General features: G+C 43.1%; 1 protein-coding gene across 9 annotated transcripts in view; it reads left to right on the top strand.

The window, feature by feature from the left end:
- Positions 1-26,146, top strand: part of IKZF4 (IKAROS family zinc finger 4) — a 63,699-nt gene extending 37,553 nt beyond the window's left edge. Inside the window, exons 2-7 of one of the 9 annotated variants that reach the window (XM_082246799.1) lie at positions 1,811-1,850; positions 5,276-5,536; positions 7,980-8,183; positions 10,113-10,262; positions 24,501-24,629; positions 25,291-26,144. In XM_082246799.1, coding sequence (XP_082102925.1) covers positions 1,832-1,850; positions 5,276-5,536; positions 7,980-8,183; positions 10,113-10,262; positions 24,501-24,629; positions 25,291-25,994 — 1,467 coding nt within the window. In that variant the 5' untranslated portion in view covers positions 1,811-1,831 and the 3' untranslated portion in view covers positions 25,995-26,144. Of the gene's footprint in view, positions 1-1,810; positions 1,851-5,248; positions 5,537-7,979; positions 8,184-10,112; positions 10,263-24,500; positions 24,630-25,290 lie in introns of all 9 variants that reach the window. The other 8 variants (XM_082246796.1, XM_082246793.1, XM_082246794.1 and 5 more) reach the window with 8 other exon arrangements.
- Positions 26,147-26,998: the final 852 nt, after the last annotated feature.

Here is a 26,998-nt window from a genome sequence, read left to right as displayed (position 1 = left end):
GATTTCATTGCACTAAAAAAAAAAAACTAAACAGTAAAAGTAGCCCAATTCTTTTGAGTTTTGTGAAAGATGTCACGCTGAGTAAATAGATACCGAACATGTTACGGTTTAAAATTGCGCACACTCGTGGAATGGCGACAAACTACAGTACGGTATGACCGGTACGTACGGTACAAACTACAGTACGGCGACGCTTAAAAATGTGTTTTTTCATGCGCAAGCTTTAAAAATGATTTATTTAATTTTTCCAATTCATTTTATTTTTAGCATTTTTTTTTTTTTTTTTTTATTAATCACTTTTATTGCTGTCACAAGGAATGTAAACATCCTTTGTGACAGTAATAGGCAGTGACAGGTTCTCTTTATGGAGACCTCAGACCCCCTCCACTGCACTTCAAAGTATTCAAAAGTATTCAAAATTTGGTGCCATTACCCGCCGTAGTAAACCGGGAAGTGGCGTCATGATGCCGCTTCCGGGTTAATACATCAGAGACCTGATCAAAGCCAAATCCGGCTTTGTTTGGGACTCCAACCAGCCGGCGGACATGCCGGCTGGTTACTCGGGTCTCCTGGTGGGACGTGAGACCCGGGCAGAGCCGTAGAAGGCGGTGGGGGGGGGGGGGGGGTGTCCCCGGGGGGGGGGTGTCCCCTCCCGCTCGCTGGGATAACTGCTCTAAAGAACGGACCTGGCAGCTGCAGGCATCATCCCGGTAAAACCACTTCCCTAAGACGATGTACAGGTACGTCGATTCACGGGAAGTGGTTAAGGACTTGTCCCCTGCTACTCTTGAACAATTGCTACTTTTGAGTAGCGGAGGTGTGCCATATTTTGTCAGGTACGCACTTCCACTTCTGCTCTGACCCCCTAGGCCAGGGGTGTCAAACTGGCGGCCTTCCAGCTGTTGTGGAACTACAAGTCCCATTATGCCTCTACCTGTGGGAGTCATGCTTGTAACTGTCAGCATTGCAATGCCTCATGGGACTTGTAGTTCCACAACAGCTGGAGTGCAGCCAGTTTGACACCTGTGCCCTAGGCGATCAGAGCAGAAGTTCTCCTCCTTCCCTCTCTGCAGTTTTCTGGGACACCTGACAGGTGCTATGAGCTGGGCGTCCACTGTGCCCCCAAGTGCCTTTGAGGAAGGTTGGGCTACCTCCAGGCTCATCTGCCCCCTATCTATCCATTAGAGTGCATGTGCTTCCACTGTGGAGACTCTCATAAATTTTACAGGAGTTAGGACTGCAGGTAATACAGGGTGCCGTGAAGTGGCCCTGCAGCTTACACATGCGTTTTGCAAATGTGTGCTAACTAAACCCCTGTTTTTAGCACATACTGTTAGACAGGTTAATTCGGTTGGTTAGCAATCTGGTTGGTGAATTGAGCTGGGAATTTTTTCTGTATTTGCCTCCATTCACGATACACAGCACTGCCTGTGCATGCACAGCGGGCACCCAGGAACACCCGCAAGCTGGCACAGCCGGGTGCCCATATTGAAGATGTGGGCCGTGAGGAATGAAGACAGTGGGTGAAACCGACTGGGGTAAGCACACCGCTGGATTGTGGGACAGGTAAGTGGCTGTTTTTTAAAAGTCAGCAGCTAAAGTTTTTGTAGCTGCTGACTTTATTCTTTTCACAGGAGAATGGAACTCCTGTTTTGATCTGTCAAAACTGTTTTTCTTTTTTGGTACTGAGACAAATGCTCTGGCTCGCTCTGTGCCTTACGTGCACAGATAGTTTCCTTTGATTAGGACTTCAACCGTTTTGGTTTGGTTTTCGACCATTTGGTTTTGATGCGTGTGACAGGTACAGTAGTGACACACAGGATTATTCTTGATGGCATTAGACTTCAAAGGTATTAAACACATAATTTTGATTTTCTTATTTTTGTATTCTTACTGGTGTTGCATCACAGAAACTGGAATTTGATAATCTGCATTTATTAGTCTTCCCCACCAAATTGCTCTTCCTTTCATTTTACGTAAGCGTGTTTAATGAATGTCTTACAATGAAGCTATGTTAAGTGGGAAGTTGAACCTCAATGAAATATTAAAAACAAAAAATATTGATATTCATGGGACTTAAATTGTTAAGATATGGTTAAAGAAAGTCATCAAAAGGCCGTTGGTGTTTTCTTTCTACAAGTTTGCCGTTTTCTTTTTCCTCTGTAGTTTGCAGATTTGTTTTCATTTTTTCTCCTTTCACTTAAATTGCTGCACACATTTTTATAATCTTCAGACACTCAGCACTTCTGTATGAGAACCCGGATTTATTGGTTGTACTGTACATACAGTTAGGTCTGTATATATTTAGACACAGGCACAATTTTCAGACTTTTGGCTTTGTATTCCACTAGAAAAAAATTAAAAGGAAACAATCCAAATTCATTTGAAGTGCAGACTTTCAGCTTTGTATCAAGGGATTGAACATAAATATCAGGTACATATTTTGGAAACTGCAACCATTTTTATACACCGTCCTCCATTTTCAGGGGCTCAAATGTAATTGGACAAATTAATATAATAAAATGTTCATTTTTAATATTTTTTTGAGAACCCTTTACTGGCAATGACTGCCTTAGTTCTGGAACCCATGGACATTACCAAAGACTGAGTTTCCTCCTTTCTGATGCTTTGCCAGTCTCTAACTGCAGCGGTCTTCAATTGTTCTTTGTTTGTGGGTCTTTCTGCTTTTAGTTTTGCCTTCAGCAAGTGAAATGCATGCTCAATTGGGTTGAGATCAGGTGATTGACTCGGCCATTGCAGAATATTCTATTTCTTTTCATTCAAAAGCTCCTGGGTTGCTTTTGTAGTGTGTTTTGGTTCATTGTCCATCTGTACTGGGAAGCGCCATCCAATCAACTTTGCTGCATTTGGCTGAATCTGGGCTGACATTATATCTCCAAATACTGCAGAATTAATTCGACTGCTTCTGTATCTCACATCGTCAATAAACACCAATGACCCAGTGCCACTGGAAGCCATGCGTGCCCATGCCATCACACTGCCTCCAACATGTTTAACAGATGACGTGTGCTTTGGATCATGAGCTGTTCCAAGCCTTCTCACACTTTTTTCTTCCTGTCATTCTGGTACAGATTAATATTAGTTTCATTCGTCCAAAGAATGCTTTTCTAGAACTGGTCTGGCATCTTTAGATGTTTGTTGGCAAAGTCTACCCTGGCTTTTCTATTTTTCAGGCTTATGAATGGTTTGCACCTGGTGGTGAACCCTCTGTAATTGCTCTTATTAAGTCTTCTCTTGATTGTAGACTTTGACAATGATACGCCCACTTCCTGGACAGTGTCTTTCACTTGTCTGGATGTTGTGAATGGGTTTTTCTTTACCATAGAGAGGATCCTGAGATTATCCATCACTGTTGTCTTCCGTAGACGTCCAGGCCTTTTTATGTTGCTGAGCTCACCAGTGTGTTTGTTCCTCAGAATGTACTAAACTGTTGATCTGGATACTCCTAATGCTGCTGCTATCTCTCTGGTGGATTTAGATAGCTTACACACAACCCGGAACCAACACTAGTTTGCAAGCAACCAAGCGCTTAGAGAGGATAACTACCTCTAATATAGTGTGATAACAAATGCTGCTACTTGATAAAATAACATGAAATAAGAGAATATATGTAAATACAAGCAATATGTAGATACAAAAAATTCTAGTAGCGCAAAAAAGAATGATAAGCTCACTCCCCAATCACATTCACTGAAAACTTGTAAAGACTGTAGACATAAATATAAAAAATATATATATAAAAATATATATATAAATATAAATAATATATTTTTTTATATATATATTTTTTATATTTATGTCTACAGTCTTTACAAGTTTTCAGTGAATGTGATTGGGGAGTGAGCTTATCATTCTTTTTTGCGCTACTAGAATTTTTTGTATCTACATATTGCTTGTATTTACATATATTCTCTTCTCTGGTGGATTTGTTTCATTTTTGAAGCCTACAATGGCCTGTTTCACTTGCATGGACCGCTCCTTTGATCGTATCATGTAGGTTCACAGCAATAGATTCCAAATGCAAATACCACACTTATAAACTCCAGACCTTTTACCTGCTAAATTGATGAAGAAATGACGGAGTAGCCCACACCTGGCCATGAAACAGCTTTTGATTCAATTGTCCAAATACTTTTTGTCCCTTGAAAAGGGGGGGGGGGGGGTGACTTTTCTTAAGAGCTGTAATTCCTTAACCCTTCCTCTGATTTGGATGGGCATACCCTCAAATTAAACCCGAAAGTGTGCACTTTTGGCCAAAATCCATTATATAACTATAGCTTGAATATGTTTTGGTAAATACCTGAAAAAAACTAAAATGGTGCCTGTGTTCAAATATATATGGACCCAACTGTGTACTTTTTAAAGACCAAGAATTATTGAATTTTGAAAAGTTTGTGAAAAGGAAATGGGATTGGTCAGCGCAGATCTACACTCCCCAATCTGACAAAAAATAAATGTTTACTACTTACAGTATCTCACAAAAGTGAGTACACCCTTCACATTTTTGTAAATATTTTATTATATCTTTTCATATGACAACACTGAAGAAATTACACTTTGCTACAATGTAAAGTAGTGAGTGTACAGCTTGTATAACAGTGTAAATTTGCTGTCCCCTCAAAATAACTCAACACCCAGCCATTATTGTCTTTTTTTTTTTTTTTTTTTTAGTTTTTTTAAAAAAACATCAGTACAGCCGCATGCGCATGCGCGATGGTGTCAGCGTCCTAGCCCCACCAACTAGTTTCATCATTTGATGTCCTCACGGAGCAGAAGGTGAGGACGTTGAATTTGGCCAAGTTGGGGAATGAGTAGATATACACTTTGTTATACATTTTTACACATTGTTTGAATCTTGGAACTTCTTCACGGTCCTTTTTTGTACTTTAGCATTTGCACTTTTTGAGAGTGATGGTTTACAAAAGGAGTATGCACAAATATTGTATTAGCACTTTTTATTGTGATAGAATTTTAACAGGATTTATCACATTTTGAGCACAAGTAGATGTGTAGTAAACCTTTCCTCCTTGTCAGATTGGCGAGTGTAGATTTGTGCTGACCGATCCGATTTCCTTTTCACTGTTTGGTTTTTACCTACAGCTAGGCAGCAGCGATCTTGTATCCTCCAGTTTTGGCTATAAATATCTTTTGTCATTTTTTCAATATTTTGAAAAGTTTGCAAGTTTCAAAATTATAGGTTTTGTTTGCTGTCTCCATTATTATTTAGTGATATTCTGACTGATTTACCCTCCAGCAAATTCCATCAAAGTGGAAATGTATAGTGATGAAGAATCTGGTCGTCTTCTAAATCGCGAAGACCGCTTGAGTGAAAAGGAAGACGGTGTTATGCCCGATGACTCGCTGGTCGAGCCGTTGGGATATTGTGATGGTACAGGACAAGACCCTCATTCGCCAGGAGGCATTCGCCTCCCCAATGGCAAACTGAAGTGTGACATATGCGGCATGGTCTGCATTGGTCCTAATGTACTGATGGTGCACAAGAGGAGTCATACAGGTAAGTCAAAAAACACAGAGGTACAGCAGCTTGACTCTTTCCTTCTACCTTCTGTTGATAATCTATGCCAGGTTTACAATTGTATGTAAGAAATTGGCTAATTTTTTACCAGCAATTTTGTTAACTTAGTAGCTTTTGAAATTTGTAAGCAAGCTAAGTTTGTTAAAGTAAAAAAACAAAATGTAGTTCCCAGCACACTTGCCAGAAACACCCCCTCCCCCCCCCCCCCCCAAAAAAAAAAAAAAATTACCCTAAGGGCCATTTCACACCAGAACACACAGCCATTGCAATCTTCATTCGGGTGCTAATGTATTGGTAACAGCACCCCAAATGCAGATCATGAACGCAGTGAATTTTGCAGACTAAAAACCCCTGGCACCGCAGTAACACAAGTATTGCTTGCACATATTTTTCAATGGTCTAGTGTGTCTTGCAGCTCATTCAAATAAATAAATGCATCTGTAGAAAAAAAAAAAAAAAAAGTCACATGTGCATACATATATAATGTAGATCAATTAGTGTGGTCATGTCAGTCATATAATTTGGTCTACATCTATCTACATAATTTAAAGTGCATGTATAGCATTTTTTTGGAAAGGGTAAGGATTTAAACCTATTTTATGTTTATTTTTGGTGCCTGTATCCTATTGGAGAGATTTTCCCTTTATTTCCTGTCCTGAAGGCCCAATAGTTAGTGAGAGTAAATCTCTACCCGCTGAGGGAAATCCCTCAAGTGTAAGAAAAAAAAAAAAAGATGTTGTCATTGGAAGATTCTCCCTCAGTTGGTGATAACTGTAAAATTTTGGATTTGCCATCACTTTTTGTCTTGGTAAATCTCCCCAACAGGGATTTAAAAAAAAAAAAAAAAAACCTGACAGATTCTATTCCTTTCCCACATTATCAAAAAAAATGTGTTTGCTACACATACAGTTGAAATTATCCTTCAAAGCAGTATTTCTTTGTGATGAAGCTTTAAAGCGGAATTAAACCAATCAATTTACCAGTTTCCCAAAATAATTAAATTTCAAGGCATGCCGTTGCCGTGAATAACTCACATTTGCCTATGCTCTTAATTGAACTGCCAAGCCATCAAATTGCTGCTGCCTTAACTGATCAAACTTCCAGAACCACAGCAACAGTAGATAAAACACAGACTAAGGATATAGGGAGGGCTTAATTCTGCTTTAGGTCTGCAAATGTCATAGAATTTAGAAATTTGCAGCTGTTGATAGAATATGCAAATTGAATTTGATGGCATCTAATCTAAAAAGCCTTTTATGTAGCAAAACTACATTAATAACAGTTACCTTTTGCTAAACAATTGGGGCAGGCATGTAAAACTGGGGTTCTTTCTTTGGGCTGTGTACAGCCCATCAGATGGTTTAGGAATTTAAATTTAATGAGGCCCCAGCCTTCTTCAGTTGATTAAAAAAACATATATACTGCTTTACATAACTAGCTTCAGGAAATGTTTATGGCCACTTTCCCTAGTATAAAATGTTATAAGGTTATGTATATTACTATAATATTAAAGCAGTATTAAACCCAAAAGCAAACATGTATTATTATATTGCAGCTTGCCAATTATTGGAAGTGATGGCTGCATTCATTTTCTTTTTTAGGCTTACTTGCTTTCTTTTCATCTGGTCATCCGGTCAGTAAGTCTGTTGTTTTTCAAAAGCACAAGCTCTCCTGCCGGGATCTCTGTTTATAGGGATGATACAAACCAATTATCTCTGACGGGGGTGCTTATAATGATCAGTCTTTATTTATGTAAAACCTTTATCCCGAAATGAACAAAACTGTTGCTGTAACTACTTGTGCAACTGCAATGTGAGCTGAAGTTTGGCTTCAAGTGTATTTAAATCTACTAGTACATCTAACAATACCCCCCCCCCCCTTATATGGACAATGAGGTTGTCCACATTTGCCCCCTGTGCTGCTCCATCCAGTCGGAGCACTGCAATACAGGAGGTGTGTTACTGACCAGATCACCAGGCGAAAACGGGGGGGGGGGAACTAATGCAGCCACCACATCCAATGTTTGGTGGGCTGCAATGTATTACATTTTTTGATTCTGAGTTTAATACCGCTTTAATTATAAATGTTCTGTAATTGATCTGTAAGACTTACACAAGTGTGGCCATGTGAAGGCATACAGAGGGTCCTTGAATAATTTATTCCACTCAGTTCATTCTTGCTGTTTTGAGTTTGACATGGCAGCTTTAGGGAGTTATTTTACTATAGAAAACAAGCAGAGCTGTTAGTGGGCACTATCATGGCTTTGTAATAATTCTTCTTTTCCCAAAGTAGTTTGATGCTGTTTGTGTCTTTTATGTAGGCCAAGATTTCCTATTGTTAGGAGGAAATGAGAACTTGTTGCTTATCTCCATTATAAGTAGAATAAGTCTGAGATTCTAACCAGCTTGCTGTTGTGTTGCAGCACTCAGCGAGGACTTTATGTTTGATGCTGTTTCAGGTGAGCGGCCTTTCCACTGTAACCAGTGTGGTGCCTCATTCACCCAGAAGGGGAACCTCTTACGGCACATTAAACTGCACTCGGGTGAGAAGCCTTTCAAGTGCCCATTCTGTAACTACGCTTGCCGTCGGCGAGATGCTTTAACAGGGCACCTGCGCACCCACGCTGGTGAGTGTCTGACATGAATGTTCACTATTTTCTTTTCCATTCTCAGTTGTTTTGTTGGTGTTTACTGGTATCTCATGGTGCTGGCTTAATAGCTGGAAAACATGCATGCTTACCTCAGACCATGTCATACATTTATAAGTTATATTTTAAGGGTGTGTGATAAAACCTTAAATGATAATCATATCCCGGCAGGAGACGACCAATAACACAGAAATGTTGTTCTTTGTAGGTACGCGTGATGAGGTTTAGGCATGTATTGTAGTTATTCATTTCAGGTTCATTTTATTTTTTCACAGGGATGTATGACTAGTTTGCGGATGGTCAATCAAAGCTGCTGTAGTGGAATGTGTAAATGATAAAATATCCAATGCCAAAGTAAATTTCTGAAAACCTTCAACAGTAAGAGAGCTTCTTACTAACCTCTATCTTCACTGTCACAATTACAAAGACCCACTCAACCTATATACCAGATCACCCAACATTTTGCCAGTAAGCGCTCTGCTTTTCAGCTTTAGATTTTTCTTCACATTCTGAGATGATCAAATACTAGATCTAGTCAATATTCTTCCTTCTCTCATGCTCTCTGGTGCATTCTTTTGAAGTGATTTTAAAGGAAAGAAGAAAAAAAAAATAGCAACAGGTAATGTTATACCTAACTGCTCTGTGCATTGGTTTTGCACCGATCCTCGTTTTCTTTTTGGGCCCCTGCCTGTGGTTTTAGCTCCCCCCCCTGCTGTCGAGTGCCCCCAATAGCAAGCCTTGTGCTATAGGGGCACTCGAGTGGGCGTGCCTCGTGCTATAGGGGCATTCACACACAGCGCACGGCTTGGTCCCACCTCTTCATTGACTCGCTGCCTGTGATTGACAGCAGCAGGAACCAATGGCTGTCTGCTGTGTAAGCCAGTGAGGAGAGAGAGAGACTTGGTGAAGTCGCTGCTCTCGTGCACATCGTTTGAACGAGGTGGGGCTGCACCCAGAAGAGTTTCTTTGCCTTAATGCATGAATGCATTAAGGTAAAAAAACTTGAGCCTTTCAAACTACTGTAATATAGACTAAGCTGATCAATTTGATAAGCTTTCTTAAAGAGGTTATAAACCTCGAGAAGAAGAAGAAGAAGAAGAAGAAGAAGAAGAAGAGAAAAAAAAAAAAACCCCTGTAAGACAGACATAATGGCCTAGTATGCATTGCATACTAGCTCATTATGAAATACTTACCTTAGAACAAAGCCCTTCAGTGGTGCCCGCACACTGCCGAGACAGCTGACATCTTCCCCAGGGTTTCTACCGGGTTCGCGGGCTCCAGTGCTTTGAGTGGCCCAGGAGTCCCTGTTTAGGGCATGGGCTCTGAAAGTCCAGCATGGTAAGCCGGATCTTCAGAGCGCATGCGCCGATGACGTCATCGGCTGCATGCATCCTGAATATCCCCTAAACTGTGCACGTTTAGGAGATATTTTTCAGTACCTACAGGTAAGCTTTATTTTAAATGCTTACCTGTAGGTACAAATAAGAATGAAGATTTGACTTCCTCTTCAAGCTAACTGAAAGTAATATCTTAGGTGGATTCTGGTTTGTGGAGCCATTCTTGATCTGCATACCACCCAGATTACTCCAAAGCCAAACGATATAATGTAAACTCATGTGCTACATTCTTTTTATTGTAAAAGCAACATATATTCAGCAGATAGAAATGGCAATGCAGGTAAGTGAGCGTTACAACATAAGAAATCCGTAAAAATGTGCTATTTGTCTCATTTTTGTCTGGGTTTTTCATAAAGATTGCATCACTGAATAATAAGCTTTTATGTTTTGATCCAGTTAGGCACAGAATTAATGACGGAGTTCTTTTTCCCCGGTGTATTGTGATCCCCCGTATCTTTGAAGTCTTTAGGACACATATCTATGGGCAGGCCCTGTTTTTCATTTTTTCCAGTCTCCTCCCCCACAGTCGGCAAGCCTTACAAGTGCAACTACTGCGGCCGCAGCTATAAGCAGCAGAACACACTGGAGGAACACAAGGAGCGCTGTCATAACTACTTGCAGAGTCTCAGCAATGAAGGCCAACACCTCTCCTCACATACAGGTGAATAAAACCCTCTGTAGATTTGAGATTGAGGCTCCTGTGAATCCCCTTATTCTATAGTGGTTATGTTTATGGTATTTTTAACTTCTTAAGAGTTAAAAATATTTGCAAAGTTACATTTTCAAGGTGCCCATACAGAACCAACCACCAGAGGAAGGTTATTTTAAAAACTTTTCTGCTTATAATTACTTGTGCGTGGACCTATTATCAAGGCCAGAAGGTATATTTATTCAGACATTTAAGTAGGGATAGAAGATAGTCATGCAAGCGTTGTTACAGTTCTAGACTATTATTTCCTTAAAAAATACTGCTGATAACATTGTCTGTTCACATTATTGCGGTTTGCGAGATCGCATGTAATTTGGAGCGCACTGCTCCTTCATTACATGCGATTTCATGTGCGGATGCGAGTTCAGCCATACACTTTGTAATGCTGAATTCGCACTGTATCCGCACTAAACACGCACATGAGGCATTTTTTGAGCCGCCTCAGAATCGGATCGCACGGTGGTTCACACTTGTGCGATCCGATCCTGTGCGAACTGTCAGATCGCACTGCGATATGCAATCAAACTGGGGGTGTCGTTAACATTTAATCGACACCCCCTGCGTATCGCATATGGCAGTGTGAACTGCCAGATGTGCGGATGCGATGCGGGAACACGCTGCATATTCGAAGCGTTCCCGCATCGCACAAGTGTGAACCGAGCCTGAAATGTTATTAATCAGGGGGGTAGGGGGCAAAAAAAGATAGTGTTTTTGTGTGTTTTGTTTGTGTTTTTATTTATTTTTTTTTTTTGGATGTAACAGACCATCTGGTTCTTGGTACACTCAGTGGAAATGTGAGTTCAAATGCCAACTGGGGTAATTCTGTTGATCACAATTTTATTGATTGAATATGCAGGGATTATGAAGCATAATAAAAGCGGGGACTGATGCTAAGTGCTGTTGTAACACACAAGCTCTTGTGATCCTATACGTTAAACCACAAACAGTTATTGCTAAAAACCTTATAACTATAGAACATAGTGCATAACCAGCTATAGAATGTGTCGTTTTAAGGTGCCAGGTGTTCTATATAGATGGCTGTAGACTGTACTCAACTGTGATTTGGTACCTTACCATTGTGGACCTTGCCAGTTCTTTTATAGAAATGTAGGAAGAGGAAGTGAGATTGGCACATGTAAAGAAACGAGATTAACATGCCTACCATAGAAAATATTTGTGAGCTGTGGACTAAGGCAGAGGCCATAGATGATGCAATTTTCTTTCCTGTAACCACGAGTGCAGGAAAGAAAATCGCTCAATTCCCCTATCCCCTATTGATGTGATCGACTTTGGTACAGCCAGCCTGCCTATAGATGGTTTGAACCATCAATGGCTGGCCTAAGTGTGGAAATGTGATTGGTGTGCAAGTCTACACCATAGGTTTTTCACCAGTGGCACAAATGTCCTAGGCCATGGATGCCCTGTTTGAATGACTACATTTATGTTTCTCAGCAGCACAGTTGTCATTTGCTTTTCGCCTATTTCCACAGAGAAGGGAAAAGAAATTCAAAGAAAAGCAATAGGGACCTGGTTAGCTTATAAAATGGATAAGGGGATAGCTACTCCTTCACCCCGCCAGGAACTTGCTTTAATCTCCTCTTTCCAAGACAAAAATAAATACGAATTAAAAACAGCAGTTGGGTAGTCTTAGTATTGTTGCCAGAAAACTACTATGCAATTCTTCTTTTTTTCCTTATTTTGTTACACAAATACTTTACAAAAGTCAGTTCAGAATATGTGATTGTATAATGCCATGTTTCAAAAGCATGAAGTTCCCTTGTGATGTGTTGTATGGCACATACATTGTATTGAACCCTTCACCTGCCTGTTGAATAAAAACCTTATAAGTTATTGTTGTAGAAAGTGTTCATATTTAAATCCAAGCAAAGCTAGAATGTCTTTGATATACATTAGGTATAGAAAAGAATCACCCTCTTTTTAAAATCACCTTTTTTTTTTGCTTTGCACCCTGAAATGAAGACCCAAACGGTTTTTGTTTTTTACAGCTGTATTTACTTCACCTTTGCATCCACTGTGCCTTATAACATCCAAGTGAAAGATATAACACCAACATGTCAAAAAAAATAAAATAAAACCAATTCAAAAACAGAATCGCTGAGTTGGAAAAAAAGATCACCCCCCTCCGAAAAATTACCTGTAAACCCAATCAGGTGTAGCTAATCACCTCAGCAACTCGGAAGCAGTTGCAGGAATTTATGACAAAGAGTGGTCATTATGTGCATGTGACAACAATATCACAAATTCTCCACAAATGCGGCGCTTGTATGAGAGGGTTGCAAGAAAAAAGACACTCCTCAAGAAAGGCCCCATGCAGTCACAACTGAGCTTTGCCAAAACACACCTTTAACCACTTTACCGCTGCTCACTGTGCCTCTACTGCAGCAAAGTGGCTCGATAACGTCTGACGACGTAGACCTACGCTACCAGACATTCCCCCTTCTCGGCGGCGCGCGCACGCCGCCGGAGGCTCGCTCCCGCTGTATTCAGTCACAGCGGGAGTCGGGCCAGGGGAGGAGCGGCGGTGATCACCGCCGCTCTTCCCCGATTGTCGGGGGAATCGATTGTGGAGATCCGCCCGCTTGTGTAAACAAAGCAGGCAGATCTCCTAAGTGACAGGCAGGGTCAGATTGAAGGGTTCAGCATAGCTGAACCTGCGATCTGTCCCTGTGTCACTCAGTCACCTCCCCCCACACACGTTAGTAAGCACCAGGCATACATTAACCCCTTGATCACCAATAAAAATTAACCCCTTCCCTGCCAGTGTCATTTTTACAGTAACAGTGCATATGTATAGCACTGATTACTGTAGTAATGTCACTGGTACCCCCAAAAGTGTCAAAAATGTCAGTCAAGGGTCCGATCTGTCTGCCGCAATGTCGCAGTCCCTCAAAAAAAATCGCAGATCGCCGCCATTACTCTTTAAAAAAAAAAAAAAAAAAAAACACCAAAAATGACAGAAATCTTTCCCTTAGTAAAGCAATAACTTTTGCGCAAACCAATCAAAATACGCTTATTGGGATTTTTTTTACCAAAGATATGTAGCAGAAAACAAATTGGCCTAAAATGATAAATTTTGATTTTTACCTTTTTTTTGGGGGGGGGGGGGGGGGGGATTTCATATAAAAAAAAAATGTGAAAAATATTGTTATTTTTTCAAAATTGTCGCTCTTTTTTTGTTTATAGCGCAAAAAGTAAAAATCGCACAGGTGATCAAATACCACCAAAAGAAATCTCTGTTTGTGGGAAAAAAAGGACGTAAATTTCATTTGGGTACGGCGTTGCATGACCGCGCAATTGTCAGTTAAAGTCGCACAGTGCCGAATCGCAAAAAGTGGCCTGGACGTAAGACAGCAAAATCCTCCGGTGGTAAAGTGGTTAAAGATTCTGAGGCCACATAAAAAAAGGTGTTCTGGTCAGATGAGCCTAAACTGAATTATTTGGCCTAAACACCAAATGATATGGCTTGCAGAAATCCAATACAACTCACCATCCTAAAAAAAAACACCATTCCTACAGTAAAGCATGGAGTTGATAATATCCTGTTATGGTAGTGTTTCTTTGCAGCAGAGACTGGAGCACTTGTCAGGATGGAAGAAAAAATGGATGGGGAAAATTACTATCAAATTCTTGAGGAAAATCTGCTGCTATCTGCCAGAAAGTTGTCAATGGAAAAAAGGTTTATGTTCCAACATGACATCGGGGTTTATTTACTAAAGGCAAATCCACTGTGCACTACAAGTGTACTGCAAGTGCACATGGAAGTGCAGTCGCTGTAGATCTGAGGGGGACATGCAAGGAAAATTAAAAAAACAGCATTTTTGCTTGCACATGATTGGATGATAGAAATCAGCAGAACTTCCCCTTTATTTCAGATCTTCCCCTCAGTTCTACAGCGACTGCACTTCCAAGTGCACTTGTAGTGTGCAGTGGAATTAGCCTTTAGTAACTAAACCCCAATATCCCAAAGCACACAGAAAAAAATGACCACACAGTGGTTGAAGGAGAAAAAGGTGAATGTCCTTGCATGGCTTAGTCAGAGCCCAGACCTAACCCCATTGAAAATCTGTGGAATGATTTGAAGATTGCAGTCTACAAATGGTCACCATCAAATTTAAATGAACTTGGGAAGCTCTGCAAAGAAGAGTAGGCAAATATTGCAAAGTCTAGATGTGCAAAGTTTGTAGAGACATATCCCAACAGACTAAAGGCTGTAATTAAAGAAAAAAGTGGTTCAACAATATACTGACACAAGAAGGGGTTCCTATTTTCCAACTCAGTAATTCTGTTTAACAATTTTTTTAAAAAATTCTGACAAGTTGGTGTTCTATCTTTCACTTGGATGTTATATGTTGCACTGAGTAAAAACAGCTGGATAAAACAAAAACTATCCGTCTTCATTACATGCTGCAACGCAACAAAATATGTTTATTTAAAAGGGGGTGATTATTTTTTATACCAATTGTAATTCAGAGGATAAGTTCACCTTTAGAACATGTAACCTGTTCCAGCATTTGCACTGCCCCTCCCAACTGTGACATCGGGTAGGTGTTCTTCTCCCAACAACCACTGTTGCAATTTGAAAGCGGCTATGACATTCACTGTGAATTAATGGACTACAAGTACTGGTGAGCGCTCTCGTAATTCATTGATCTTCCTGCTTTCAAGTTAAAGTAACTGCCTTATTGGAGGTAAGGCCAACAGCTATCCTGAAAGTCTGCAGTAGCTGAACCCTGCACCCACAATCTGCTGATCCTGGCTGCAATGCTCTACATTGGATGCACATTTTTTTTACCTGCAAAAAATGTGCTTTTACAATTTCATTTTTTTTTTTTCAAAAGGTGAACTTGGTCTTTGAATACAAGGGATTATTTGGAATTCGTACACATGCAAAGGAATACTTAAAACACATTTTCTCTATCGTTCATCGACAGACGCAGTTCCATCTTCTTTTGACCATTGGGTTATGCTCCTCCAATCAGGAATAGGCACTAGGCAGGAAAAAAGCTTTCTCTTACGTCCTCCGACAGTCGCCGCCATCACCATATTCATCACAATGGGGGTATTAGACTTTGCTCCGAAGGAGTAGCTAGGCAACAGAATATGTTAATATAAAAGCTTTAACACATCCCACCCCCAGGGGGTGGTCCCCTCAGTCAATACCCTCCTACTTCCTGTATCCATACCTCAGTTTCAGTGGAATAGCAGTAGAGTATACGACCAACCCCAAAAGAGGGACGGGGGCGGCGACTGTCGGAGGACTCAGAGAAAGGAATTTTACAGGTAAGATTTTACAAAAATTCAGTTTTCTCTTACGTCCTCCGACAGTCGCCGCCATCACCACATTCATCACAATGGGGACGTCCCAAAGCAGTGCAAACATGAGGGGTGGGAAACGCAGCCGCGCCCAAGGCAACGCCGTCTCCACAGCAGAGAAAGGAACCTTACCAAAGGAAGGAAACCATCTGGGCAACAGAAGAAAAAAAACTTGCTCAACAGAAGCAAAAACCCAGGAAAACAAATAACCCAGGGATAACAACATGTATCCCAAACAGCCAAGGAGCCCATACAAGAGGCTCTAAGGAACTGCCGCACTAAGGACCTTGCGGCCAAAGGAAGCATCTGCCGATGCCTGAACATCCACTCTGCAGAATTTTGTGAAGGTGTGAACGGACGACCAAGTCGCCGCCTTACACACCTGGGCCACAGAAGCCCCATGACGACAGGCCCAAGACGTACTCGGAGATCTTGTAGAGTGCGCCTTCACAGGCATAGGGGGAACTTTCCCCTTCAAAGCATAGGCCTGTTCCACAGTCTGTCTGATCCATTTGGCAATGGTAGAGGCCGACGCAGCCAAGCCCTTCCGAGGTCCCTCAGGAAGGACAAACAAGGAATCCGACTTGCGGAAAGATTCAGTCGATTTCAGGTAAACCCTAATCGCCCGAACAACATCCAAGGAATGCAGCTCCACCTCCTTCGGATGTTTAGGCTTCGCGCAGAGCGAAGGCAGGACAGTATCCTCATTGATGTGAAAATCCGAAACTCTCTTCGGAAGAAAAGAAGGGTTAGGTCGCAAGACCACCTTATCTAAATGAAGGACCAGATACGGAGACTTGCAGGACAAAGCTGCCAGCTCCGAAACCCTGCGAGCCGAAGTGATCGCCACCAAAAAAGCGACTTTTTTGGACAACATGGACAACGAGATTTTCCTGATCTGTTCAAAAGGAGCATGTTGCAGCACGGACAGAACAAGATTCAAGTCCCAAGGAGGTAAAGGTTCCCTCCTAGGAGGGACCAGATGTCGCACCCCTTGAACAAAGGTACTAACCAAAGAGTTAGACGCCACAGGACTTTGAAAAAGAACGGCCAGCGCAGACACCTGACCCTTGACCTTAGCCAGCGCCAAACGCTGGTCGACACCCGTCTGAAGGAAGGACAACACCCTAGACACCGAGTAAGTGCGAGGTGAAAACCCCCTGGACTCACACCAGGCAAAATAGGCCTTCCAAGTACGGTGATAGAACTGAGGTATGGATACAGGAAGTAGGAGGGTATTGACTGAGGGGACCACCCCCTGGGGGTGGGATGTGTTAAAGCTTTTATATTAACATATTCTGTTGCCTAGCTACTCCTTCGGAGCAAAGTCTAATACCCCCATTGTGATGAATATGGTGATGGCGGCGACTGTCGGAGGACTCAGAGAAAGGAATTTTACAGGTAAGATTTTACAAAAATTCCGCTTTACCACGCCTATGGGGGCTGTCCCTGCAGGCATAACCCCGCACACTCTGCTACAGCAGCCAGTTTGTCTCTGCATAGTTTAAGAATAGGACCTATCTCCTGCTGGGACTTCGGTCTTAGCTGTTACAGGGAATTTTTGTTATTTTATGATTTTTTTTATTTTCATTAGTTAGTTCCTGGAGAACTACCATCAACAGCCGGCTGTGGTTTCGGACTGGATAATCTAGATCCTTAAGGTCTCCCAGCCTGGCCAGCGAACGTGAGCAGGTTATAGTCCAGAACTAGGCCTTGCCACCACAGTGCCCCAATGGATGGAGATGAGCCTGCGAGTGGACCATCTCGCTGGGACGTTATCAACCTGCAATGCCCTGATTCGCAGTGTTCCCCCCTGGCTGGCAGCACCCCCAACCTCTGGCGGTCTCGGGGTGAACGTAGGGCCCCCTCCCTGGAATGGGTGGACCGTCCCTCGGGGCTCCCTCGGTTCCCCTGGCCTCTCGGACGGACTGGGCCCAAGGTTTCCTACCTTGGGGGGGGCGGAAATATTGCGGCCGCTGCGGCGCCTTTCGGTGAGGGTGGATTGTCCTGCTGGGGTCCCTTCCTAGGGACCTTCCGATACCTACTGTTCGGGGCCCCTTCTGGGGGTCCTGGAGACTGTATGGCGTGCCGTGGGGCCGCTATTTTGCTGTAGATCCATGCCTTTTATATTCCCATTGTAATACATGGGCAGCCATTTTTTGTTAGTTCCCATAGAAATGCATGGGGCGACCATTTTCTTGTGGTCCATATCGCTGGACAGGCATGTGGCATGGCACTTTAATTCTAGCAAAGACCCAGGCTGTTCTTTTCTTTTTCCTGTGAGATCGTTTTTACTTTTTTTTTTTTTTTTTTCAAGAACATGCTGGCAGCCTCCTGAGGAGGGCAAGGAGCAGTTTGGTGATATTTTCTGGGGTCTCCTGTGGGTTTCCCTCATACACTCGGCTATTAGATTGTACTAGTGGGGTTTTTGCAGACCGCTGCGGTGGGATCGCGATGGCAGTTTTTAAAGAGACACTGCAATATTTTCTGATCGGTGAAGAAATGGAATTCCCAGGATATACAGTATCTCACAAAACTGAGTATACCCCTCACATTTTTGTAAATATTTTAGGATATCTTTTCATGTAACACTGAAGAAATGGCACTTTGCTACAATGTAAAGTAGTTAGTGTACAGCTTGTATAACAGTGTAAATATGCTGTCCCCTCAAAATACCTCAACACACAGCCATTAATGTCTAAACCTCTGGCAACAAAAGTGAGTACACCCCTAAGTGAACATGTCCAAATTGGGCCCAAAGTGTCAATATTTTGTGTGGCCACCATTATTTTTCAGCGCTGCCTTAACCCCATTGGGCATGGAGTTCACCAGAGCTTCACAGGTTGCCACTGGAGTCCTCTTCAACTCCTCCATGACGACATCTCAGAGCTGGTGGATGTTCGAGACCTTGCGCTCCTCCACCTTCCGTTTTGAGGATGTTCCACAGATGCTTAATAGGGTTTAGGTCTGGAGACATGCTTGGCCAGTCCATCACCTTTACCCTCAGCTTCTTTAGCAAGGCAGTGGTCATCTTGCAGGTGTGTTTGGGGTCGTCATCATGTTGGAATACTTCCCTGTGACCCAGTCTCTGAAGGGATCATGTTCTGCTTCAGTATATTACAGTACATGTTGGCATTCATGGTTCCCTCAATGAACTGTAGCTCCCCATAGCCGGCAGCACTCATACAGCCCCAAACCATGACACTCCCACCACCATGCTTGACTGTAGGCAGGACACACTTGTCTTTGTACTCCTCACCTGGTTGCACCACACATGCTTTACACCATCTGAACCAAATAAGTTTATCTTGGTCTCATCAGACCACAGGACATGGCTCCAGTAATCCATGTCTTTAGTCTGCTGGTCTTCAGCAAACTGTATGTGGGCTTTCTTGTGCATCATCTTTAGAAGAGGATTCCTTCTGGGATGACAGCCATGCAAACCAATTTGATGCAATGAGCGGCATATGGTCTGAGCACGGATAGGCTAACCCCCTCACCCCTTCAACCTCTGCAGCAATGCTGACAGCAATCATACATCTATTTCCCAAAGACAACCTCTGTGTAGGACGCTGAGCACGTGCACTCAGCCTCTTTGGTCGACCATGGCGAGGCCTGTTAAACTGCTGTATGGTCTTGGCTTCCATGCTGCAGCTCAGTTTCAGGGTCTTGGCAATCTTCCTATAGCCTAGCCCATCTTTATGTAGAGCAACAATTCTTTTTTTAGATCCTCAAAGAGTTCTTTGCCATGAGGTGTTATGTTGAACTTCCAGTGACCAGTTTGAAAGAGTGAGAGCGATAACACCCAATTTAATACACCTGCTCCCCATTCATACCTGAGACCTTGTAACACTAACGAGTCACATGACACCGGGGAGGGAAAATCGCTAATTGGGCTCAATTTGGACATTTTCACTTTGGGGTGTACTCACTTTTGTTGTCAGCGATTAAAACATTAATGGCGGTGTTGAGTTATTTTGAGGGGACAGCAAATTTACACTGTTATACAAGCTGTACACTCACTACTTTACATTGTAGCAAATTGTAATTTCTTCAGTGTTGTGAAGTTATAACAAAATATTTACAAAAATGTGAGGGGTATACTCACTTTTGTGAGATACTGTATTTCACCTACAGACTCCTTAGGTGCGGGGGCGGACCCTTCTCGGTCGCAGTCCCGGCCTGATCTCAGCAGTTTTACAAAGCTTGGTGTCAAAGGTAGATTTTTGTAATTACATGTGTTGCCAACTGCAAACGCCCTCTGCCTTCACCTCCATCGGCAGTGTCCACAGACTCTGAGGTAGATATGGCCGCCACAGATGTATGATGGGAATGCGCTTTAGTGGAAGCACATCATTTCTGTGCGGGAGACTTTAAAATTGGCTGATGAAACTACACGTCGGGTACGCAGGTGTCATTTTGGCTCCCGCTAATCCCAAAAATCGGGTAATGTGTTTATTTGTCCTGAACTTTTTCACAATATTGTTGAACAATGGTGGCGCATCAAGCACCATGCCTATGTGGGCTGTATCCTTTTGCGGATGCAGTTTCCAATAGGTGGACCGTGCCACCAAAGGGGGAATCGCCCGGTTTCCAGGCTCAATAAGTCTGCTGTGGTTCCAGTGAAGAATCACCGACTTTTGTGGACCCAGTGGATAGATGGGTGGAGTCTCTGTCCCGCCATCTACACGTGATAGCGGGTTCCATATGAAACCTATTTTTGTGAACTTTCTGATGTCAGACGGTTTTTGAATGGGTGAAGTTAATTAACTTGGAAGCTGAATGGTTCCCCCCCTGCGGTGCTTGAAATATTGGACCAGCTGGCTCTAGCCCTGGTGTTCGTGTGTTATGTCCCTGGACACGGCTCCGCTAGTGGCCAGGGTGTCTGCAGTGGGGATTGCTAAAAGACGCATGGCTAATAAGCTGGTCTGCTGACCAGGCTTTTAAAAACTGATCTTAACTGATCTTCCCTTTACAGGGGAGAGGTGTTTTGGATTCTCTCTGTATGAGTTGATCAAAGGTCTTAACCAGGGAAAGAGTACTCTTCTTCCTCAATCGTCTAAGGGCAAGGCACCATGGCCTTGACAGGGGCCTTCCTTTACTGCTCATAAGCTACTTTTTCGTTCCCTCCGGGTCACATGACAAAGGAAAAAGGTTCAGGTCTTCTGGGGGTTCCAAGAAGCCATGGTTGGGTAAATCAAAGACCGGCAAATCCAGATCTGCTGACAAATCTTCATCTGCATGAAGGAGCGCCCTAACCCGCTTCTGGGGTGGGGGACATCTTTGCTTCTTTCCGGAACCATGGACCTCCTTGATTCGGGACAACTGGGTTCACAAACTGATCTGATCAGGGTACATAAGTGTCAGTTCCCTTTCAGGAATGCTTTCAAGGATTTTATTCAATCCTGTTCACCGTGCCCAGGAAGGAGGGTAAGGTGCGTCCTATCCTGGATCTCAAGGCCCTGAACCGATTTGTGCAGATACAGAAGTTTCGGATGGAATCCATCCGCGCGGTAGTGGCGTCACTGCATCAGGGGGACTTTTTAGCCTCCATAGATATCAAGAACACATATCTCCACATCCCCATCTACACTGGGTGCCAGCGGTTTCTTCGCTTTGCAGTAGCAGAAGAGCGTTACCCTTTGGTCTCGCCTCTGCCCTCAGGGTGTTTACCAAGGTGCTAGCCCCGGTGTTGGAATTGCAGCGCCAATGGGGGATTGCGGTACTGGGGTATCTAGACTATCTCCTATTGAGAGCGGACTCTCATTCAGCCCTGATGGGCGACCTGATGATCACTGTTACTACCCTGCAAGAGTTTGGGTGTAACATCAATTTAAAAAAATCTGCTCTGATACCCCCCTTGAGACTGGATTATCTGGGCCTAACTCTGGATTCAGCTTTGGTGAGAGTCTTTCTTCCCCCGGACAAGCTGCACAAATTGCGGGGGTGAGTCGGTCGCTGTTGGCAACCAATCTTTCCTCTCTGAGAACTTGCATGCAGGCCTTGGGTCTGATGGTATCAACCTTCGAGGCGGTTCTGTTTGCTCAGTTCCCTACAATAACTTTGCAAAAAGAGATTCTGGTCACATGGAACAAGGATCCAAAGTTCTTGGACATTTTAGTTCGGTTGAGCCACAACGCACAGTCTGCTCTGTTGTGGTGGATTCTGTCTCCAGCACTATGCCAGGGCAAGTCCTTCCTCTCGTTGTTGAACGGTGGTGACCACGGACGCCAGCTGGTCAGGCTGGGGAGGGGTGCTGGGGAAACTCTGTGCCCAGGGATCCTGGACAGTAGAGGAGTCCAAACTGCCGATTTAAATGTTTTGGAGCTCCGAGCGATAAAGCGTGTCTGGGTCACTGGACAACTCGTCTGCAAGATTACTCTGTTCGAATTCAATCGGACAATGCCACAGCTGTGGCTTACATCAATCAACAGGGGGACGCAGAGTGTTTTGGCGGCCAAGGAGGTGGCCAAGATTCTGGCCTGGGCGGAAGGGTTTGTTTCAGCTCTTTCTGCTGTGCACATCCCAGGTGTGGGAAATTGGCAAGCGGATTACCTGAGTCATTAGGTGTTGGACCAAGGGGAGTGGTCCCTATACCCGGAGGTGTTTCACCTCCTGTGTGTTCGGTGGGGGATGCCCAAGGTCGATCTGTTTGCTTCTCGTTTTAATAAGAAGGTGCAGAGGTTCGTGGCCAGGTTTCGAGATCCTCTGGCCGACGCCACAGATGTACTGGTGGCTCCTCGGGGTCAGTGTCGGCTGATTTATGCCTTCCCCCCTCGTTTAAAACTTCTGCCACGGCTTTTACGCAGGGTAGAGGTGGAAGGAATTCCGGTGATTCTGGTGACCCCAGACTGGCCTCGCCGGTCGTGGTACGCAGACATAGTAAGGTTGGTCGCAGATGCTCCTTGGAGATTTCCTCTTGGGAAGATCTGGTGTCTCAAGGGCCAATCTTCCATCCTGCTTTACAGTCGCTGGCTTTAACAGCATTGCTGTTGAGAGCCAGGTGTTGAGAGATAGAGGTCTTTCTGATTCTGTGATTTCTATGCTATTGTAGGCTAGGAAGTAGTCTTCCAGGAAGATCTATCATCGTACGTGGCAATCGTACATTTCATGGTGTGAATCGCTGAAGGTGCACCCTCGCTTGTTTTCAACTGCTAGGGTTTTGCCCTTTCTACAGAAAGGGGTCGCACAACGGTTGGCTTTGGGCACTGTGAAGGCCAAGTGTCGGCTTTGACTTTATATATTTCCAACGCCCGTTAGCTACGTATGCCTTGATTCGTAACTTCATTCAGGGAGTGCGCCATATGGCTCCCCCGAGACGGTCCCCGCTACCTCAGTGGGATCTTAATCTGGTATTATCTGTTCTTCAAAAGCCTCCTTTTGAGAACATTCGGGAGATTCCTTTGCTTTCATCGTCTCAGAAGGTTGCCTTTTTGGTGGCTATCACTTCTGCCCGCAGAGTGTCTGAATTGACAGCGTTGTCTTGCCGTTCACCTTATTTGGTGGTCCTCCGAGATACAGAGGTACTTCGCCTAAATCAATCTTTTCTCCCTTGGGTGTTTTCTGATTTTCATTTAAATTAAGACCTTGTGCTGCCTTCACTCTGTTCCAAGCCCTAGAATCCTAAGGAAATTGCCTTGCATTCTTTGGATGTGGTTCGGGCGATCAGGGTTTACCTGGCAGCTACTGAGTCTTTCAGAAAATCTGATGCTCTTTTTGTCCTTACTGAGGGACCTCCTAAGGGATTGGCTGCATCTGCTGTGACCATTTTCAGGTAGATCAGGCAGACGGTTGTTCAGGCTTATTCGCTAAAGGGTCAGGTTCCTCCTTTCCCAGTGAAGGCGCATTCTACTAGAGCGCTGAGTGCCTTTTGGGCTTTTTGCCATCAGGCGTCTGTGATGCAAGTTTGCAAAGCGGCAACTTGGTCGTTTGTGCTTACGTTCACAAAATTCTACAAAGAAGATGTGTTGGCATCTTTGGATGCTTCCTTTGGCCGCAAGGTTTTGCAGGCTACTGTTTAAAGAGACTTTTTTTTTTTTTTTGTATCTCTTTTGAGGGTGTAGGTTTTTTCAAAGTGAGCTTCAGTTGTTCTGGTTGAGCTTCATCTTACCTGGTTGACTAGGTTTAGCCTTTGGGGAATTATGTCTTCTTTGCGTTTGTCTTCCCACCCCTCATGATTATACTGCTTTGAAGAATATGGAGCTGCGTCTGTCGATTTTAAATGATAGAGAAAACTAGATTTTTGTAAGAACTTACTGTAAAATCCTTTTCTCTGAAGTTCGACAGATGCCGCACCCGCCCCTCTGCTTCTGAGTGAATGGGGTTTTTTTGTCTTCTAAACACTGCTTACATTGAAACTGGCTGCTGTAGCAGAGTGTGTGGGGTTATGCAGGGACAGCCCACATAGGCATGGTAAAGCTTTTTTCCTACCTAGTTAATTTTTCCTGAATGGAGGAGAATAACCCAAGAGTCAAAAGAAGATGGAGCTGCGTCTGTCGATGAACATCAGGGATTTTAAGTTACTGTAAGTTCTTACAAAAATCTAGTTTTATAAAGCTTTTAAAAAGTGTTAAGTATTTCAAAAAATGTAAGCCCTGCTTTACTTCTGGTATCTGTTCTTGAAAAGGGTTGCACCTTTCACCAAGTTAGAGCAGTCAAAACACTGGTGAAAACGATGTCTGGTTGCTGTAGGTATGTGCATTTTTTATTAGCAGCAAGTCTAAATGTGCTAAATTTAAGCACTGTTTTTCAAATGTAAGATTGAGTTTACAGGAACTATCTAATAAAGCTGGGCTTAGACACAACCTATCACATAGCACCAATATATGGCCCAATCTCTTCTCTCCTTTCCTTCAGGTGAGGAGACACGAGACCTGGATCTGGGACCAGATGCCCTGATGCATCCCTCTGACCCGCCGTCTTTTATGGACCGGCTGGCAAGCGGCCTTACAAAGCGTAAGCGTTCCACACCTCAGAAATTTATGGGTAAGAGCACATGCTCCTGTGTGCTGGAGGTGGATGGTGCTTGTGATGTTGATCGTGTCTGACTCAGTGATGCCATCAGTGGCATTTATTATACATGAGACCAGCATAACAGAATGAACATGTGTTCTCTGTTCCATGGGTATGCCATTTATTTGAAGAGTTTTAATTCACTTCATAGGTAAATTCTCTTATTTTTCTTTATCTTAAACGTGTTACATATTTTCCATATAACTTGGTAAAATGTTTCCTCATTCTTTACCAAGCTAAACTTATGAAGCAATTATTTGTTTAGATTAGAGTTAGTATGCCATAGTTTTCAGTTGAACAACATGTAAACGGCATACAAATCTTTAAACGCATACTGCATTTTTTTTATGTAGTTTGAATTTACCCTAGTTATATTATCTTTCCCATTTATACCAGGCAGGCCCAATTATTAGGGTCACTAATAATACCTGGCTGTTGTCTGCTTTGGTCAGCCCTAGTCGTTATCGGCACCAATATTTTTGCTTTGCAATACGTTTGAATAAAAGGCTATTTGGTCTGTTTTGTAGACTGGTTGTTCCTTTTAGCAATACAAGTCCCTGTCAAGGGAAGGGACTGTAAGGATATGTATAGCATTGCTGGGTACATTTACTTAAAATTTTGCCATCTGTTTTAGGGGAGAAACAAATGCGGCTTAGCCTGGCTGACCTTCCTTATGAAATGAACTCCAGTTTTGAGAAGGATATGGAAATGGTCCCACATCATCCTCTTGACCCCACTTACGGGAATGCTTTAGCTTTTGTTGGAGGTCCAATGCGCTTACCTCCCACAAACTGCATCTCGGAGATCACCCCAGTTATTAGTTCAGTTTACACCCAGCTCCAGCCTATGTCAGGGAGGCCAGAGATGCCTGGAAATCGAGAAGCAGCAGAAGGCCATGAAGACATACCGGATGGAACACCAAGTCATTACAGAGGAAGGACTGAGCAAGGAGCTTCTCCCACCAATGGATGCCAGGACTCTGCAACAGACACCGAAAGCAACCATGAGGAGAGGGGCTCTCAGGCCACCAGTAGCAGGCAAAGCCCTGCCTATGCCAAAGAGGACCAAAAACTTCCTGAATCAGGAGTGATAATTCCATCACGCCCTGGACCTGGCACAGCCAAAGAAACACTGCGAGTATTGGGAGAGGATGGCGAGCCTGTTAAGGTATTCAAGTGTGAACACTGTCGGGTACTCTTCCTAGATCATGTCATGTTCACTATACACATGGGTTGTCATGGCTTCAGAGACCCTTTTGAGTGCAATATTTGTGGCTATCACAGCCAGGACCGATACGAATTCTCATCGCACATTGTGAGAGGGGAGCATAAAGTTTAACAGTGGGGACAGGGGTGATGCAAGGCAACTGCCCTCATCCCTGCAAAAAAGTAAAAACAACGAGGCTCAATCACAGTGGGTGGTCAGCTCAGTTTTTGACCAGGTGCCCTCAAAATACAGTTCCCTTGAAATGTTTTTATCTTTGATTTTATAATCTGCAAACTAGTGAAGCTCGGACCTTGTAAGCACTTTTTATTATTGTTTTTCTTTGCATCGTATACTTTGGCACTACTGTATTTTTTCTTTTCTTTTTTGTGTATTTTATTTTTATTTTTTTTTTAATACAAAGGAAAGCATATGTGATTGCAATGAGATTAATATGCTGACCATGTGGTAGGTATTGTGGTTTAAAACATTAAATGTGTAGATTAAAGGCTAGTACAAAAGGTAGCAAGGCACTAGGTCCAAAGCAGTCAGATTCTCACATCAGTTTCTTCAGCATTAAAAAGCATATCGTCTGTCACAGCCAGTAATTGCTTGTGTGGTAAATTACAAATTCTCGCCTTTGCCAAAGAACATGTAGCTCCACCATTCTCTTTTCTAGGCACTATAGCCAGGTTCATGATCTCACTTTTCAACACTCTCCTAGTTAGACAATTAGAGTTAGTTCACCTTTTAAAGGTCATTTAAAAAAAAAAAAGTAACCTATACATTTCAGCATTCCCAGCATATTACACACCACTTCTCTTCTGTTCATGTGGGCTGTATGCAGCCTGCATGGGGGGAAAAAAATAGTAGCTGATGAACTAACACAAGGAACTGTACCACACTGGGTAACAATCTGCTCATTTTCTTTATCCTCCTGTCAGCAAGTTTCCAATAATGGACTGTACAAAGCAGTAGAGCTTGTTTGTCTCTTCCTCTCGGATTCCTCCCTGGCAAGGGATTACAGAAAGATAATATAAAAAGGAAAATAGGGGTATTTATACTAGCTGTGTTTTAAGAATATATGTAATGGTATTTAATGAAGACTCAATTGAATTAAAAAGTATTTGTTAATATAT

Source organism: Pelophylax lessonae (assembly GCF_965119305.1).
Source record: "Pelophylax lessonae genome assembly, chromosome: 2".
Classification (NCBI taxonomy): domain Eukaryota; kingdom Metazoa; phylum Chordata; class Amphibia; order Anura; family Ranidae; genus Pelophylax; species Pelophylax lessonae.
This window is presented reverse-complemented; position numbering and strand designations above follow the sequence as displayed.